Source organism: Marmota flaviventris, chromosome 15 (genome assembly GCF_047511675.1).
Source record: "Marmota flaviventris isolate mMarFla1 chromosome 15, mMarFla1.hap1, whole genome shotgun sequence".
In the NCBI taxonomy this organism is placed as follows: domain Eukaryota; kingdom Metazoa; phylum Chordata; class Mammalia; order Rodentia; family Sciuridae; genus Marmota; species Marmota flaviventris.
The window spans coordinates 28,750,679-28,765,981 of record NC_092512.1 but is presented as its reverse complement, the minus strand read 5'-3'; the positions used below and the strand labels follow the sequence as shown (position 1 = coordinate 28,765,981).

The 15,303-nt window shown below is 42.1% G+C and overlaps 1 protein-coding gene across 2 annotated transcripts in view; it reads right to left on the bottom strand.

Annotated features, from left to right (window-relative positions):
- Positions 1 to 326: 326 nt before the first annotated feature.
- Positions 327 to 15,303, bottom strand: part of Sybu (syntabulin) — a 67,989-nt gene continuing 53,012 nt past the window's right edge. For both annotated transcript variants that reach the window (XM_071602422.1, XM_027947223.3), the window contains 4 exons: positions 14,320 to 14,422; positions 5,858 to 6,061; positions 3,953 to 4,102; positions 327 to 2,163 (listed from right to left, as the gene is read on the bottom strand). In XM_071602422.1, coding sequence (XP_071458523.1) covers positions 1,059 to 2,163; positions 3,953 to 4,102; positions 5,858 to 6,061; positions 14,320 to 14,422 — 1,562 coding nt within the window. In that variant the 3' untranslated portion in view covers positions 327 to 1,058. The remainder of the gene's footprint in view (positions 2,164 to 3,952; positions 4,103 to 5,857; positions 6,062 to 14,319; positions 14,423 to 15,303) is intronic.

Below are 15,303 nucleotides of genomic sequence, written 5' to 3'. Positions count from 1 at the left end.
TATTATCTCATCCCTTCCCACCACCCAAACTCTATCATTGCAAGGGAAGGAGGAGAGATGGTACTACCATACTCTTCGTCTCCTATGCATCTTGCAAGCTAAAAAAAAAAATCAAGTGGAAATATTCAATATATGCTTATTGAATAAATATGACTTTTTAAAAGCAAACAAAGTTTTTCTTTTCTTCTTTTTTTTTTTTTTTTGGAGAAACCATGCTTTTCAAGTCAAGGAAGGAAATTTTCACCTTTAATAATTATTTTCCCTTTTCTCATTCTTAATTCTGTTTTTACAGATCTATTTATTCTTAAATATAAAAGTAAACACAATTATTCTACAGGAGGATAAAACCTTTATTTAAATGGAAACACTAATCTTTATTTTCATCATGCTTAAGTGTGTGGTTACAAACAATCTCCAATAAAACACTGTATAGAATCTAAGCAAAAAAATAAGTTAGTACATTGTAAACTTACATACAGTTTCATCAATTAACAGGTTTAAGAACAAACAAGCCATTTAAGACTTTGGAGCTACATTTATTTAAAAACTGCAAACAGTCAAACCTTATCAACCCCAAGTAAGACACTAAAGAGCTATTCAAGACTTCTTTGAATCAATTACACAAATACATTTTTATTTTTGGTTACAGTCCCCTGCTATGCACAAGACCATTGGAATGCTGGAACAGTTACACATTTTAAAACGGCACAAAGCAAAGCAAGGAGATAACATGCCAGCCTTGGAGAAGCTGTCTTCAAAGTGCAAACTTTGCATTTTCTCTTCCTGAACCACTAGAATAATAGGTACCTCAGACGACACGGGCAGGGTCATGAGCATGCTTTCTATACCACACTGGTGGGACATTTACTGGAACCAGGTCTCCATGCCTTTGAAGATACCTCCGGTTTTAAACAGTGAACAGGCTTCAACTAACTATAGTGCAAATCAAATACCGAGGAGCAAAACGACAGAATAGAGACTGCCACAGATCGACCTGCTGTTTCTCTACCTGGCACAACGCCACACGGGACAAACTGGCACACAGCAAAAACTTCTATTTAGGTTTTGATATGGAAGGCGGTGCGGCGGAGCGAATGCAGGGCAACCACACAGCAGCCCCGCAGCAAGGCTCCGATGTTGTAGACCGGATCTATCCCCCCTCTCTGAGTACTGAATGCCCACAGGACAGTGGGCACCACAGGTGCAGCCACGGCCAAGAGATCAACCAGGAAACTGCTGCTCCAGTACTGCCTCACGACACCCCCCTGGGGCAGCGGGACGACGCTCTCCAACCTTTCTTCGGCATAGGCTGAAAAATCCAGCTCTCTCATGAGGCGGTTGTCGCGGGTTTCGGTGGCCTCCTTGCCCAGCGGGGTCTCCACGGGAGACAGAAGGATGGCTGAGTTGGGATTTCTTGGAGTTAAATCAACCACCAAGGCCGAGATGGACTCTGGGAAGCTCTCCACCGAGTCAGCCCCAGACTCGTCAGGGGAAGCTGAGCTCGAGGGACAGGGGTCCTGGAACTTGAGCATATTCTGAATGAGCTCGGAGACAGCAGGGCTGAAGAGCACCACGTCGGTCTGCACCGCCTGCTCCACCAGCGCGACGACCTCCTCGCGACCCACCCCCTCGGGGGCCGCCTCCAGGATTTTGGCCCCGGGGGTGGAATGAACCAGCTCCAGGTCACCAGATTCTGTGGTGGCAGTTGTCACCATCTCGTCTAACAAATCAGTGCCGTCGGCCATGCTGTCTCCCACCAGCAGCTCACTATCGGCCCCTTCCTCTGTGACCTGCTCTTCCAGAGCTAATCCACCTGCCATCTTGCCATAAGAGGCATTTAGAGGTAGGCTCTTTTCTGGGGAATCACACTGTAAGTCTAGACACAGTTCATCCCTCAGGGAGCCATTGTGCGCCATCTCCATGCTCTGAAGCAGAGACTCCAACTTCTTGTTTTGGATGTTAATGTCCACAAAATATTTCTGAATGCCTTTATCTTTATCAGCCAAGCTGCTTCTCATGGTTTCAATGACCTGTTTGAGCTGTTTAATCTCCTTCCTGGCTTCCTTGAGTGCCAGCTGGGCCTCAACCCGGTGGCACTCTTCTTCAATCCAGTCTTCTCTCATACGGGCCAGCTGGGACTTGAGCTCCACAATTTCAGTTTCCCTAGAGGGACAGCAAGCTCCTTTAAGAAAATGTGAACTTTGAACCAGCCCACCAGTAATTCTGACACACAGCCTGGAGCCCAGGCTCTTCCAATTCAAACTAAGGTTAGCCAGGCATGGTGCATATGCCTGTAATCCCAGCCGCTTGGGAAGCTGAGGCTAGAGCGAGTTCAAAGCCAGCCTCAGCAAAAATGAGGTACTAAGCAACTCAGTGAGACCCTGTCTCTAAATAAAATATAAAATAGGGCTGGAGATGTGGCTCAGTGGTCAATTGCCCCTGAGTTTAATCCCCAATCCCCAATCCCCGCCACTCTCTCCCCAAACCAGTAAGGGTTAAATCTGTTTCGGAATGATTTTGTCAGGTATTAGCTATGAACTTCCTCCTTTAATTGTGAAATAGCTGAAGTAGTAATAGTGACCAGAATCAGAATTAAAATTGCTACCATTGTTTTCTTTTTTTAAAAAAGAGTACGCACTGTCAGCACTGCACAAAGCACTTTACAAGCATTATCTTCTACTCAATATTATTATTTGACATTTTATTATTAGAATTTCTTAGCCTGCTTTTATCTACATAGCCTTCCATTTCATAATACTTAGGAACAGCTGCGGAAGGAAAGTCCATTTTGCTTTAATTACCTATCAAGGACAGAAGCTGAAATGGTAAATTTTAGCTTTGCAAAACTGTTCTGATCATATTCCAATAATAACTAAAATATTTTTAAATGTTTTAAAATGTTACTTATTGCAAGGACTTTGTGCAAAGTTACTTCTCCATCTCCTCAGGTAAAACAATTGAGCCCATCCTACACAAAGGAGAATCTATACTATTTTTTTGGTCCTTCAAAAATCTTTCCATGAACTCCTCACATCATACACCAAACAATCCCAGGAAGTATGGGATGACTCACCCCAGAAGTGAATTTGGGTCTCAAGTCTATTTTGAACAGGTAAAGAATCAAATTAACTTGGAAGATGAAAAATGCCCCTTCTGACAGCCTGTAATATTATCTGCCCAGAGTTTTATCAATCAAGGTTATTGAGTCTTCTCCATATCCTTGAGCTAGTAGAAGAGATTAGGGCTGGTCAAGCAGCCATGTGCTGGATCAGACCCCAGACTCACAAAAGGATGCTAACACCACCCATAACCTGAGCTCACACCTACCCTGATTAGAGTGCTATTAATCTGTCCCAAAATATTTCAGGGAAAAACTATCAAGCATAAAAACTGGCTTGCCCCCAAAATGTCAAAGGTCTTTTCTCTCTGAGATAAGATCTCTCCAGCATGTTTTTTTTAATGTGTGTGTGTGTGTGTGTGTGTGTCTGTGTTTTAACCTTAAAGTTTAGCCAAGAATAATGAAACCTCTTCCTCTAGCACAGAAATAGCTTGCAGGCATCACAATGCATGCAGATATGTACTCTCTTGATGAGATAAATAGCATTTGATGGGGCCACGTGTGACCCATTTTTCTGGAAGTACAGAATTGTTCCTGAAAGTGTTTCTGCCATTTAAAAATAGTCGCATACACGCCCAGTTCTTCATGCTGAAGCTGTACAAACCCAGAAAAAACAGGGGCCCCACTAACCTAGAAGGCCCCCTGAATTCCTGAAACAGTTGAACCATAAAAAAGTAAGAAATGGCTCTGTTCAGAGACCAACTTCAGAAATTTGACAAAATTAAATAAAATCATTTTTCTTTTCTATTTTTCTATACAGTTTGGGTTCATATTTCATTTTAGGGAAATAGAAAACTGTCCTAAACCACACTGTACAAGGATTTGCAGATTCACCTTTCATGAAGTCGGCGCTCCGATTCTTTAAGCTTGGTCTTCAGGTGTCTCACTGTGACTTCTTTCTGCTGCAGAGGAGTCAGATACTGCTCTGGATTTGGGGGTTTGACACCATGGTTTTCTCCACAAGACATGTACCTTCCAGACCGCCTGAAACAAGCCAAGTAATGAGATGTTAGTTTCTGCCATTTCCTTTTCTATAGGAAAGAAAAGTAATACAATGTATTAGACTGAATGTCTATGTCCCTCAAGATTCATATACTGAAATCCTAACTCCCAATGTGATGATATTTGGAGATGGGGTCTTTGGGGGACATAATTGGGTCATATTTGTTCTCTGTAAGAGAGACTCCAGAGAGCTCTCTAGCTCTTTCTACCTTGTGAGGTAACAAAAGTTGGTAGTCTATAACCCAGAAGACAGAGCTCCCCAGAACCTTACTGGCACCACAATCACAGATTTCCAGTCTCCAAAGCTGTCAGAAACAGCTCTATTGTGTATAGATTGTCCCATCTATGGCACTTTGTTTTAGCAGCCCAACTAGACACAGCTGAGGCTTGAGAAGAAATGGCAGCCGTGTATTGGGGTCTTAAACCTCAGTAACAGATGAGCTCACTTCAGAAGGTGGACTGTAATATACTTGTCAATATTAGTACTACAAATTACTTAGAAGACTGAGGTGCGTGTGAAGGCGGGGACAATGGAGAGGGGGGATTTTCTATGGCTTAGGAATGATCTCATAAGAAACAACAATGCACGATTGTCCACAGGCCTGGGCTGTCAGTTGAGTGACATGCTATTATATGAAAGGGCACTGAATGGAGGGGAGGGAGAAACTTTCCATGCAGTGTGCCACTGCCTAAAGATCCTGCTTGTCGTGAGCTGAATTCAGATTGTTCTGAAATCAAACCCCTGTGTGAGTGTGCTGATTTGGCAGAAATGGAAAGTTATTTCTTGTGAAATGAACAAACTTACCCCACTCTCACTAGTGTGTTTTGTGAGAGAGGTGCTTGATATTCTACACACACAGTCCCAGCTGGAATCTTGGCCCCTCTCAGACCTGGCCAGAAGCTGGGCATCCCTGCTGTAAGAGAGCTGACTAATGAGAACAGGGACACCCTAAAGACAGAGGACTAGAAGAGAGTGCTGCCAGCTCCTTCCCTGACTCTGGACCCAATCCAAGCTGCTGTGCTGCCCTGCCTCCTGTGCCTCCACTCCCTCTGATGGCCTACGTACAGCTCCCAACCCTCTGGCCCTCCTCTCTGGCCCCTTTAAATAAACAGTTCCTTTTGCTACTCCACACTTCGTCCCACCCTATGATATTAACTTCTTGCCTTCTCCACTAATTTCATTTTATGTAATTTCCTTATGGTGGTTTCCTGATCCCTCCAGCCTCAGCTGGACCCCTTCCCCATCTTTTCAAACACATATAGCAGCAAGTACTTGCAGAATAATCTGTATTTGTTTTTGTTAGTAGATGGTTAATGCCTTTCTTCTCTGGGCAGTGAACACAGGGCCATTTCAGTTCACTATTCTACTCCCAGTGCTTAACATCATGCATGGAACTCAATAAACATTCAGTGTTGGAATGAAATAACACATGCATGATTCTCTCTCTGCTGAGGGAAATGAGTACTTCCTTTCTGCTGCCACTGTGCCATTTTCCCTCCCTGTTTGGACTGCTGGACCTCATTAGAAATTGTGGTTTGTGCTCTTTCTGCAGCAGTCCTTGAAGGATTAGCTTAGTGTGGGAAAGGAAAGAGTAGTGTTTTATTTAACAGAATAAGGCAGGGTACAATGAGTTGTACCCTCTCCCCACCCCCCCCACCGCCTTTTTTTTTTTTAAAGAAAAGTTTCCCAAATAGTATGAACTAACAAGCATGAATTAAGAGGGCAACAAGACTTACCTCATGACTGGGCTGCAGTCACTTCCTTTGTAGGAGCCCGAGTTGCTACTGCTTGGGGAGGAAGGGGCATAATTGGGATGGATATTAATGGGGCTCAGCTGATTCCTGCACAGCATAGACAGAAGGTCCTTTTCCCGTGGGGATGGTGGACTGTTGCCAGACTTGTGCGATGAGGCTCCATTACTTCGCCCATGGGGACCTCGACTGAAAAAAAAGCATGACAGATTTTTTGTTGCTAGAGTTCTCTGCTTCCTGGTTGCCAAGTTCTGAGCTGTTTCCATCCACCACACCCTTCCACCATATTTGCCTCACCTCAGGCCCACCATGAACTAAACCTCAGAAACCAAGAGCCAAAATAAAGTTTTCCTCTTCTAAGTTGTTCTTGTCAGGTCTTTTGGTCACAGTGACAAAAAACCTGACTAAAACAGAAATCGGCACCAAGAAGTGGGATCACTGCTGTGACTAAGTTGACCATGTGATTCGAAAGTCTTTGGAACTGGTTTATGAAGGAATTTTGAAAAACCAAATGATGTAAGCTGGAGAAGTTTTAGAATGTTATAAGTGGGGCTTAATGGGAAAATCTGCTGAGAGCTCAAAAGACCAAAATGTTGATAGGACTGTGAACAGTAAAGACTGGGCTCATTAAATTTTGGAGAGGAAGGTGGATTCTATTGGAAATGGAATAGAGGTCATTCATGTTACATTCTGGCAACTGTCTACATATTATCCATTCCTGAGATTTTTCTGTGAGGCTGAATTTAAAAGTACTGGACTAATTGATCTGGTGGAGAAAATTTCAAGGCAGTACAGCATTTAGGCAGTGGCATGAATATTGCTGAGTGCTTTTAGCCAAGTTTACTGTGATAATTAGGAGCAGAAAGATTTGAAGAGCTTTCAGTTTGGCCAGAAAAGTGCAAGTAAAACCGGTAAGAAAGGTGTGATTGTTAAAGAGATTTTAAGCCACCAAAGATATGCTAAGTACTTTACTCAGAGAAAATAGGAAAGATGGCTTGAGGGCATTCCAGGAATTAACAAAACTACCCATCCATCTCAGGCTTAAGGGTGTAAAAGTAAAAATTCCTTAGAAGAGACCACAGGATCACCCTGCTTGCACAAGGGCGTCTCTAGGAAGTTTTTTTCATTGTGTTTAGCTGCTCAGGCACTCAGAGGCTACTGGAGGTGTAGTCCCAGAAGGCCTGGATACTGCTCAAGATGATGGCAGACTTTATAGTCAACCATTAATGCTGGTTCTCCAGGAATTCAGGATGCTGGAATTAGGGGAGCATGGAATTTGTTCTACCAAGATTTTAAAGGAAGGCCTGGGAGCCAGGCAACATGTAGTGGGGTTGGAATCCCTGCAGGCAGCCCCTGAGAGGATAATGCATAAAAATGTGAAAAGGAAGGTGACCCTGCAGTGGAGACCCCCAAGATTAAAAGATGCCTGTATTGTAGAATGTTTGCTGAGGAAAGCTGCAGGAATTGAGCAGTGACAAATCAAGAGAGAGGCCATGTGGGCTGTAACTAGAAAGGCCATGCACAAGCCTTTTGGAGAGAATGTCTCCATGCCATGTGCCCCAGATGCTAGACAAGAAGCTACAGGGCTTGTTTGCTTAGCTGGATTTTGGTCTTGTTTTGGTCCCACCTGTTCTTTCTGTGCCCTTATTTCTCCCTTTTGGAATGCAAATGTTTACTCTGTGCCATTATAATATTGGATATGGATATATATCCATATTCAATTACTTTTGATTTTTATAGGGACTCATGCTGACAGCTTGCTTTGAGTCTTAGAAGAGACTTTGGACTTGGACTTTTGGACAATGCTAAAACTGTTAAGACTATAGGGATTCTTAGAAATGGATTAAATGTGTTTTGCATTGTGAGATGGTCATGGGCTTTGGGGTCCAGTGGTGGAATGTTATGATTTAGATATAAAGTATCCTACAAAAGCTCATGTTTGAGACAATGCAAGAATGTTCAGAGGTGAAGTGACAGGATTAGGAGAGCTTTAACTTAAATCAGCAGATTATCTAGGTGGTAACTGATATGGATCAATTAGATGGAGGAAATAGGCCCCTGGGGACATGCCTTTAGGGTTTGTATTTTGTCCTTGGTGAATGGAGCTCTCTTTCTGCTTCATTTTTTTTTTTTTAATTTATTTTTTTTAAATTTGTTTTAAAAAGTTAGTTATACCTGACAGCAGAATGCATTTCAACTCATTGTACACAAATGGAGCACAGCTTTTCATTTCTCTGGTTGTACACCATGTAGAGTTGCACCATATGTGTAGTCATACATGTACCAAGGGTAATGATGTCCATCTCATTCCACTATCTTTCCTGCCTCCATGCTCTCATCCTACTCCCTCCCTTTTGTCCAGAGTTTCTCCATTCTTCCCATCCTCTGCCCCCTTTCTGCTTCTTAGTTGCCATATCCTGAGCTGCTTCCCTCTGCCACTCCCTTCCACCATGATGTTCTCCCAAACCTTGGGCTCAGAACTACAGAGTCAACTGACTGTGGACTGAACCTCTGAAACTGCCGAAATAAATTTTTCCTCTTTAGAAAGCATTCTTGTTGCTACAGATACTGCAGTGCCAATGTCTTAGCCCTCACTAAAGCTAGTTACCATTGAGGAAATCCAATTCATGGAGTCAAAAGAGACAATCTAATTCTGATGCAAATGTGTCTCTTGAGCTGCCTTTTCCCCACCTGCCTGTTATTTCCCTTTCTGGCATCATTAGCATAAGCAGCCTCTCTTTCTGCTCTTCTTTCAAATAGTTTCTGACCATAAAGCTTGTTTTGGATTAAACCCAATTGCCTGATGGGAATACACACCATGTTAAATACTGATTTGGCTGAGGTTCATTTTGGAGGCTGTTTTGAAGATGTATTTTTTTTTCCCAGTACACCTGTTTTGGTTGAAAAATATTTGAGTTTGATTTATGGTGAAGTAAGAAAATTAAGATGATTCATCTGGAGGATAAGAGGAATGGGAATTGCCCACAAAGGAGGAAACATGGATAAAGAGGCTACCAGAATATATCAAGTCTATAATTTGGTTGGTTGGTTTTGTAGTACTCGGGATTGAACCTAGGGGCACTCTATCACTGAGCTGCATTTCAAGCCCTTTTTAATTTTTTTTATTTGGAGACAGTTTTGCTAAGTTGCTGAGGTTGGCCTCAAACTGGCGATGCCCCTGCCTTAGCCTTTCAAGATTGGGATTACAAGCATGTTCCAACCACACTTGACTCAAGTCTATAATTTTAACCACTTAATTTTTTTTCTTTTCTGTTCCTCCTCAATGACTTAACACAACCTTTCTCATTCAACTACTAAGACGTTGCAACAGCCCCCTCTTCACACCCTTGCCTCTTGCATTGTTCACTACAGCAGCAGGTTGATGTGTGTCTGGAGTAGTCTTTCTGAAATGGAATCTGAATACCATTGTCCTCCTCTAAGCATTGCCTCCACAATGAAGAGCAGCCTCCTTAAGATGGTCACAGGGTCCAATTCACCTTCCCTTTCAACCCATCCTCACCAGCCCTCCTTCCTTCTTCATACTCCACATTCTGAACAACCTAGTTTCCTGAAGAATCCATGGTTATAATCACCTTTATGTTTCTGAATTTATAATCTCCTCTGCCTAGAATGTTATTTGCTCCCTTTCCTACGTCCCTGGATACCAGGATGCCCAGGATGCCTCCTACTTCAGATTCAAAGGAAGCTACTCCAAGAAGCCTTCTCTTACTTTGTCCCCTAGGCCAGGGCAGGTACCTCTCTTGGATACTCCCTAATACTCTGCTAGTTTCCATCCTGAAACTTGTCACATGGTGTCACCATTGCATAGTTCTTTGTCTTGCCTACTGGACTGGGCTTCCTTGAAGGCACGAACACAAACTGTTCTTTTACATCCCCACTACTCCCTGGCACATGGAAAGTGCTCTCTAAATGATCAGTGGATTTGAGTCCTGAAACTGCCACTTATTAGGAGTGAAAAATCAGAAAGGGCATATAAGTGCAGTTGAAAGGTTAAGTGCAACTGACCTGTAGGCTAGTATTACAGGATCTACTTGTTTGGACTTTCCTGTTAATCTAGTTACAGAGATTTGACACCCACTAGTGTAGGGAAGAATCTTGAGAATGTTAAAATTACTTAAACAGGATAAAAGTTTTAGCTTTAGTTTTATTACTTAATGGCATTACAAAAAGAAAGAGGAAGAAGATTCCTTTCATATGGTAGAACTTCTTTTTGAGATTCCCTTCTGTTTGCAATTTTACTTACAGTTTTATCTAACTGAGAGATGTGTGCAAATGTGAATGTGAGTGTGTGTGTGTGTGTGGGGGGGGAGAGGATGTAAATTTGGCTTCCAAACCTTAATTACTGATTTAAAATCAAATATAATTTCAACTAGCTGTCAACCCAGAAAATCACACATAAATGAAACTACCAAATTCTAAAATTAAAAGTTCTTTCATTTTGAAATCATCCAAATACATTCTCTCTCATTTTTGTGAGAAGGGGACATTTTATATGGAACAGATGGGCTCCATGGCTTTGGGACAAACCGACTTCAGCAGGCCAGGAGAGGGAAGAGCCTTATGAGTAGCTAAAAGAAACATGTATTCTGGCTTGGGTTTTCTTTTCCATGCTTCACTTCTAAGCCTGGCATCAGGTAGCCTATTTCTTTATATGACTTCGGAACATGAAGGATTAACCCTTACAAATTAGGAGTGAATGTCAAGAGCTATCCCTAATTTTGATCCAGGGAACTCAATTCTGAGTTAACCTTCACTGAGGACCTTCTGTGACCCTAGTGCTGTTTCAGATCCTTTATGAACTTTGTTTCATTTCACTTGACCATGATCCTACAAGGTGGATGTAGTTCTTTCCTCCCATTTACACATGAAGTAACTGAGGCTCGAGGAAGATAAATGGTCCAAGAACACACAGGTAGCTGGGATTCAAATTCAGATCTTTGTAACTTTTAGACATGTCTCCTAATTTAAAAAAAAAAGGCACACATTCCTTTGGGCCTATAAACAGGTGTATTAGGCACTAGCTACACATGTAGTTACTACCTAAAGAATTTACCACAACATATATAATGCAACAAAGCACCAAGGTACACCATTTGTGACAAATTAGATGTGGATTTTTGTGGGAATCCATCCCCCTACACAGAACAAAGCAAAGATTCTTCAAGTTATAAAAGATTACTCAATATAATCAAGACTTCATAAATATCTCAGAAAAGAGATTATGAGACTGTTCTAAAAGAGAAACTACATTGTAAAAGCTATTAGCTCTATTCCTTTAATTTATGTTAGCTCAAATGCTAATAAGTATAAGCACAAATTCATCATAGATGATGATTAAAAAAAAAAAAAATTTCAAAGAAGACACTAGGATGCCATGTTTGTCATGGCCATGAACAGAAATGCCCTGTGCTGGTCTCCTCCTCCTCCCCTCAATGTCTTGGTCTGGTGGGCCAGTGCCCAGAGGAGAGGAAATTCTACCAACGCTGTACCCTTCCTGCATCCCTGAATAGAGTAGGTGGAAAGTAAGAGAAAAGAAGAAGTGTAGAAGGAAATCTCATGAGGACCCTGGTGAATTTCTATTCCCTAGCCATGGCACTTCATGTGTCATCACCACAATCACCATCCTCCCCCCCATCATCCCCACCACCACCATCACCATTACCATCACTGTATCTGCAGCAGGAGCAACAGCATCACCACTCATCATCATCATTGTTATGGGTTACACTGTGTCTCCCATCCCCAAGTTTATACAACGAAGCTTTAACTTTCAGGATTTCAGAATGTGATTCCATTTGGAGACAGAGCTTTTAAGGAAGCAATTAAGTTAATCTGTAAGCCAAGGAGGGAGGCCTCAGAAGAAACCAATGCTGCCGACACCTTGATCTTGAACTTCTAGTCTCCAAAATTGTGGGTAAATAAATTTCTGTTTAAGCCACCCATTCTGACATTTTGTTATGTAGCTCTAGCAGACAAATATAATCACTATTATAATCATAATCATCAGTATCAGCATGTCTGTTTTACTGACCCTATTTTCTTATAACTACTGAAAAAAATAGCACTATTAACCCTGTTATAAGTCCGGATACCTTATCAAGCGGTCAAATACATTAGCTCATTTAACTCAGTGAGGTAGATTTTATTATTACCTCACTTTCCAGAACAAGAAAACTCAGGCTTTGAATCAGATGCCTAATCAACAATGGAGACTGACCTTGAACCCAAGTTTGTCTGACCCCAGATTTCAATCATCCCCTTCCATTTCTATCTGATTCTGAACAGATTTAAGAAAGACAATTCCTCAGAAGTAGGAGTGAGCCTTCCTTAAATTTGTAATAAGCCTTAAAGGTTTGTTTTTATAGTCATCTGTGAAGAATACTCTCACCTACTCTACCTGTCCCTCACATTTTCAACTCCGTCACCAAAGGTTCTGCTAACCTTCCTCTGCCTCAGGAGAAACCAGACAACTAAAAAGATTACAAGCTACTATTGTTCAGCATGGATACCCGGTTCATCTACAGGAATCACCAGCAAAGCATGGTCCACAAAACAGAGACTATGTGACATGCTTGAGCTACTCTATCATCTATGATGTGCTCTGTGCCCGTATTGGATGAAGAAAAGTAAGGAGTCAGTTTCACTTTTTCAACTACTAACTACTGTTAAATGTGTGAAGTCAATTACTGCTTGGCTACCAGATTCTGGTAGAAGGATATATACGATTTGTCTTATGCTTAAATGTGTCAATTTTTGATCACTTAAAGAAACAATGAATTTCTATCTAGAACATTCTCTCTAAAGTCCTTCTGTATTATTGAAATGTCCCTAGAATTGAATCATAGATGCAAATTCCTTTGAAATGCTTGATAAAATTGGCTTCGTTTTTGGCCTATGTTCTTTGATACCTTGTACCATGGGTATGTGTTAATTTTCTGAATGGGTGAGATAAACGTTTGACTGGTAGACTTAGTCATATCTGATTTATATAGAGAATGTTTATATTCATGCCCTGTGATGCCAGAGGCACTTTATTCCCCAAAGAGGAGGAATCTGAGGATAGAGCAATTGGGTTTTTTCACAGTCGACTCCACTCTTCTTACAGGTTTACCTAGTTTTAGTTTTATTTTTTACAATAAAACTGCACTGGAGGTGTGTCAGATTCCTTTGTGGACGTTAGACAAACCTGCTCACCTGAGAAATAGGAAGTATTTGTTTGCTGCATTCTGGAAATGCAAGCTTCTGGAACCTAAATGCTTTCTCTCCAGAAAGGGATCTTGAAAGTCATACCATTCAACATCCTTTTGACAAATTTGGATATTGTGGCAAAGGAGAGTCAAATGATTTTGAAAAGTCAGAAGAAAGGTGGTCTCCAGGTGGTGGTATGCTGACTCCATCGCTCCCTTAATGTTCCTGCTCAGTGCTCCCTTATCACTGGGGGATCCTGGGACCAATCCTATTATATTCTCTATCCTTTATCTGACTGGTTTTTAAAGTGATTATATCATTTACTATTTGTTGCCTCTCTTGCCCTCCTAAAAAAATAAAGCTTTAACGGAGTCTTGTTTACTGCCTTATCTCTAGATCCTGTCTCATAGTAAACACCCAATGAATACTTCTTGAATGAACAATGACACTGGTAGCAGGTAGAGATTCCCCCTCCTGCTAAATGTGATTGGTAGCTTTCATTTTCCTAGAGTCCTCTCCCCCAATTCAAATACCATCAACAGTGAACATTCCATTATGCTTATTGTGCTCCAAGCACTGACTCAATCAGAAACCCTATGTGGAAGGTATCCCTATAATTCAATTTTACAGATTAGGAAACTGAGGCCTAAAGAAGTTAAGCAACTTGCTCAGGGCCTGCTACTCCAAGCAAGGGGTCCCAGCTCCAGAGCCCACATACTCAGCTACTTTGCCTGATTGCGTCTTGCAGTGGTCCCCGCCCTCGCCCACCAACATTACACTTTCTTCACTCCTCCTCCAAGTAAATGCTGGGAGTGATCAGGGGTCACTGCTTCCTTCACAAAGATGAAAAATGCAAGCTCAGCTAGAGGAAAGAAAGGATGAAGTCAGAGGCTTTACAGCTAAAAATGATGGACTCATGAAATGGGAGACTATTAGGTTGGTCCCCAGGTGAGTCAACAGGGCAGTGAGGGAGAGAAGGATGAGTGGACATAGAGCTGAGGACTGGATGGGACACAGCCGTGGGGGCCCAAGACAGGCTCCACATGACCACAGGAAGTGCTGAAAGGAAAAGACTCAATTGCAAATCACTCTAAAATACAAAACAACCAAAAATAAAAACTTCACTGAATAATAACAAATACAAACGGAGGTATAATTCAGGTGCTTCTGTAGAAACATAAGGTACCGGAAAGCCACCTATAAAGCAGCTTAATTACAGAGCAGGGGACAGTGCCTACTTGCGTGAGAAAGAGGACCGCTTGCTTCCCGTAGTAGACATATGGACCTCAGGAGCTGAAATGCTGCCCGTGCTGCTGGAGGAGCTAAAATCAGCTTCACTACCTGAAAAACAACAGGGGAGAGAAGCATGAGGGAAAGGAAACAGCATCTGCTGGCCAGTGCCCTGCCTGAGGTCCCTGCCGCCTACACTGCACACACTAACTCAGCAAGGGCCCAAATTCCAGAGCTTCCAAGCTCTCAGTGATTTCTCAGAGCAGACAAGAGAAGGCAGGAGCACAAGGACGTCGTTTCATAAACACAGGCTCGAAGCACAGCCAGGGCTGGTTTCATCTTAATGCCAGTCTTCCAGCAGACTACCAACAATGGCCCAAGGCCAGAGAGAAATGCCCGCCTCCCTGGGTCAGGCTGTCACTCAACAACAACAACGTGCATGCCCAGAGTGTAAGCAAAAGGAAAAGCACACTTATTGGTTTAAAAGTAGTTTTGCCAAGACAGTTTATCTTCGGGATTTTGTGGTCAGCTAGTCATAGTTGAATCTGGCACATTAGGTCCAGAGATAGTCAAGCGGTTAGGAGTCAGGAGGAAAGCCAGGCCTGGCAAGTGTTTGACCTGGCAAGATCTGATTACAAACCTGACTTTCTCTGAACTGCAGCTTCAGGTTTTTTTGTTTTGTTTTGTTTTTGTTTTTTTTATAAAGAACAGAACCTTGACCAAAAGCAGAACATTAATATTTCCAAACAGAGTGACAGCTATGGGACCTGTGACTTATCCTGAAATTCGGAATCTTAGCTTTGGGTTAGCGTTGTTTCTTAGTTCACCAAGATCTTACTACCTTTAGAGTACAGAGCAAAAATTGGGTGTAGGATTATAATAGAAACATACTGTGTGGTAGAATAACATAAATTCATTCTAATGGAAAGCACAGAGTTTTGAAGTAGCAACAATGGAGATACTCCCATAGATTGCCTGGGGAATGAGGGGAG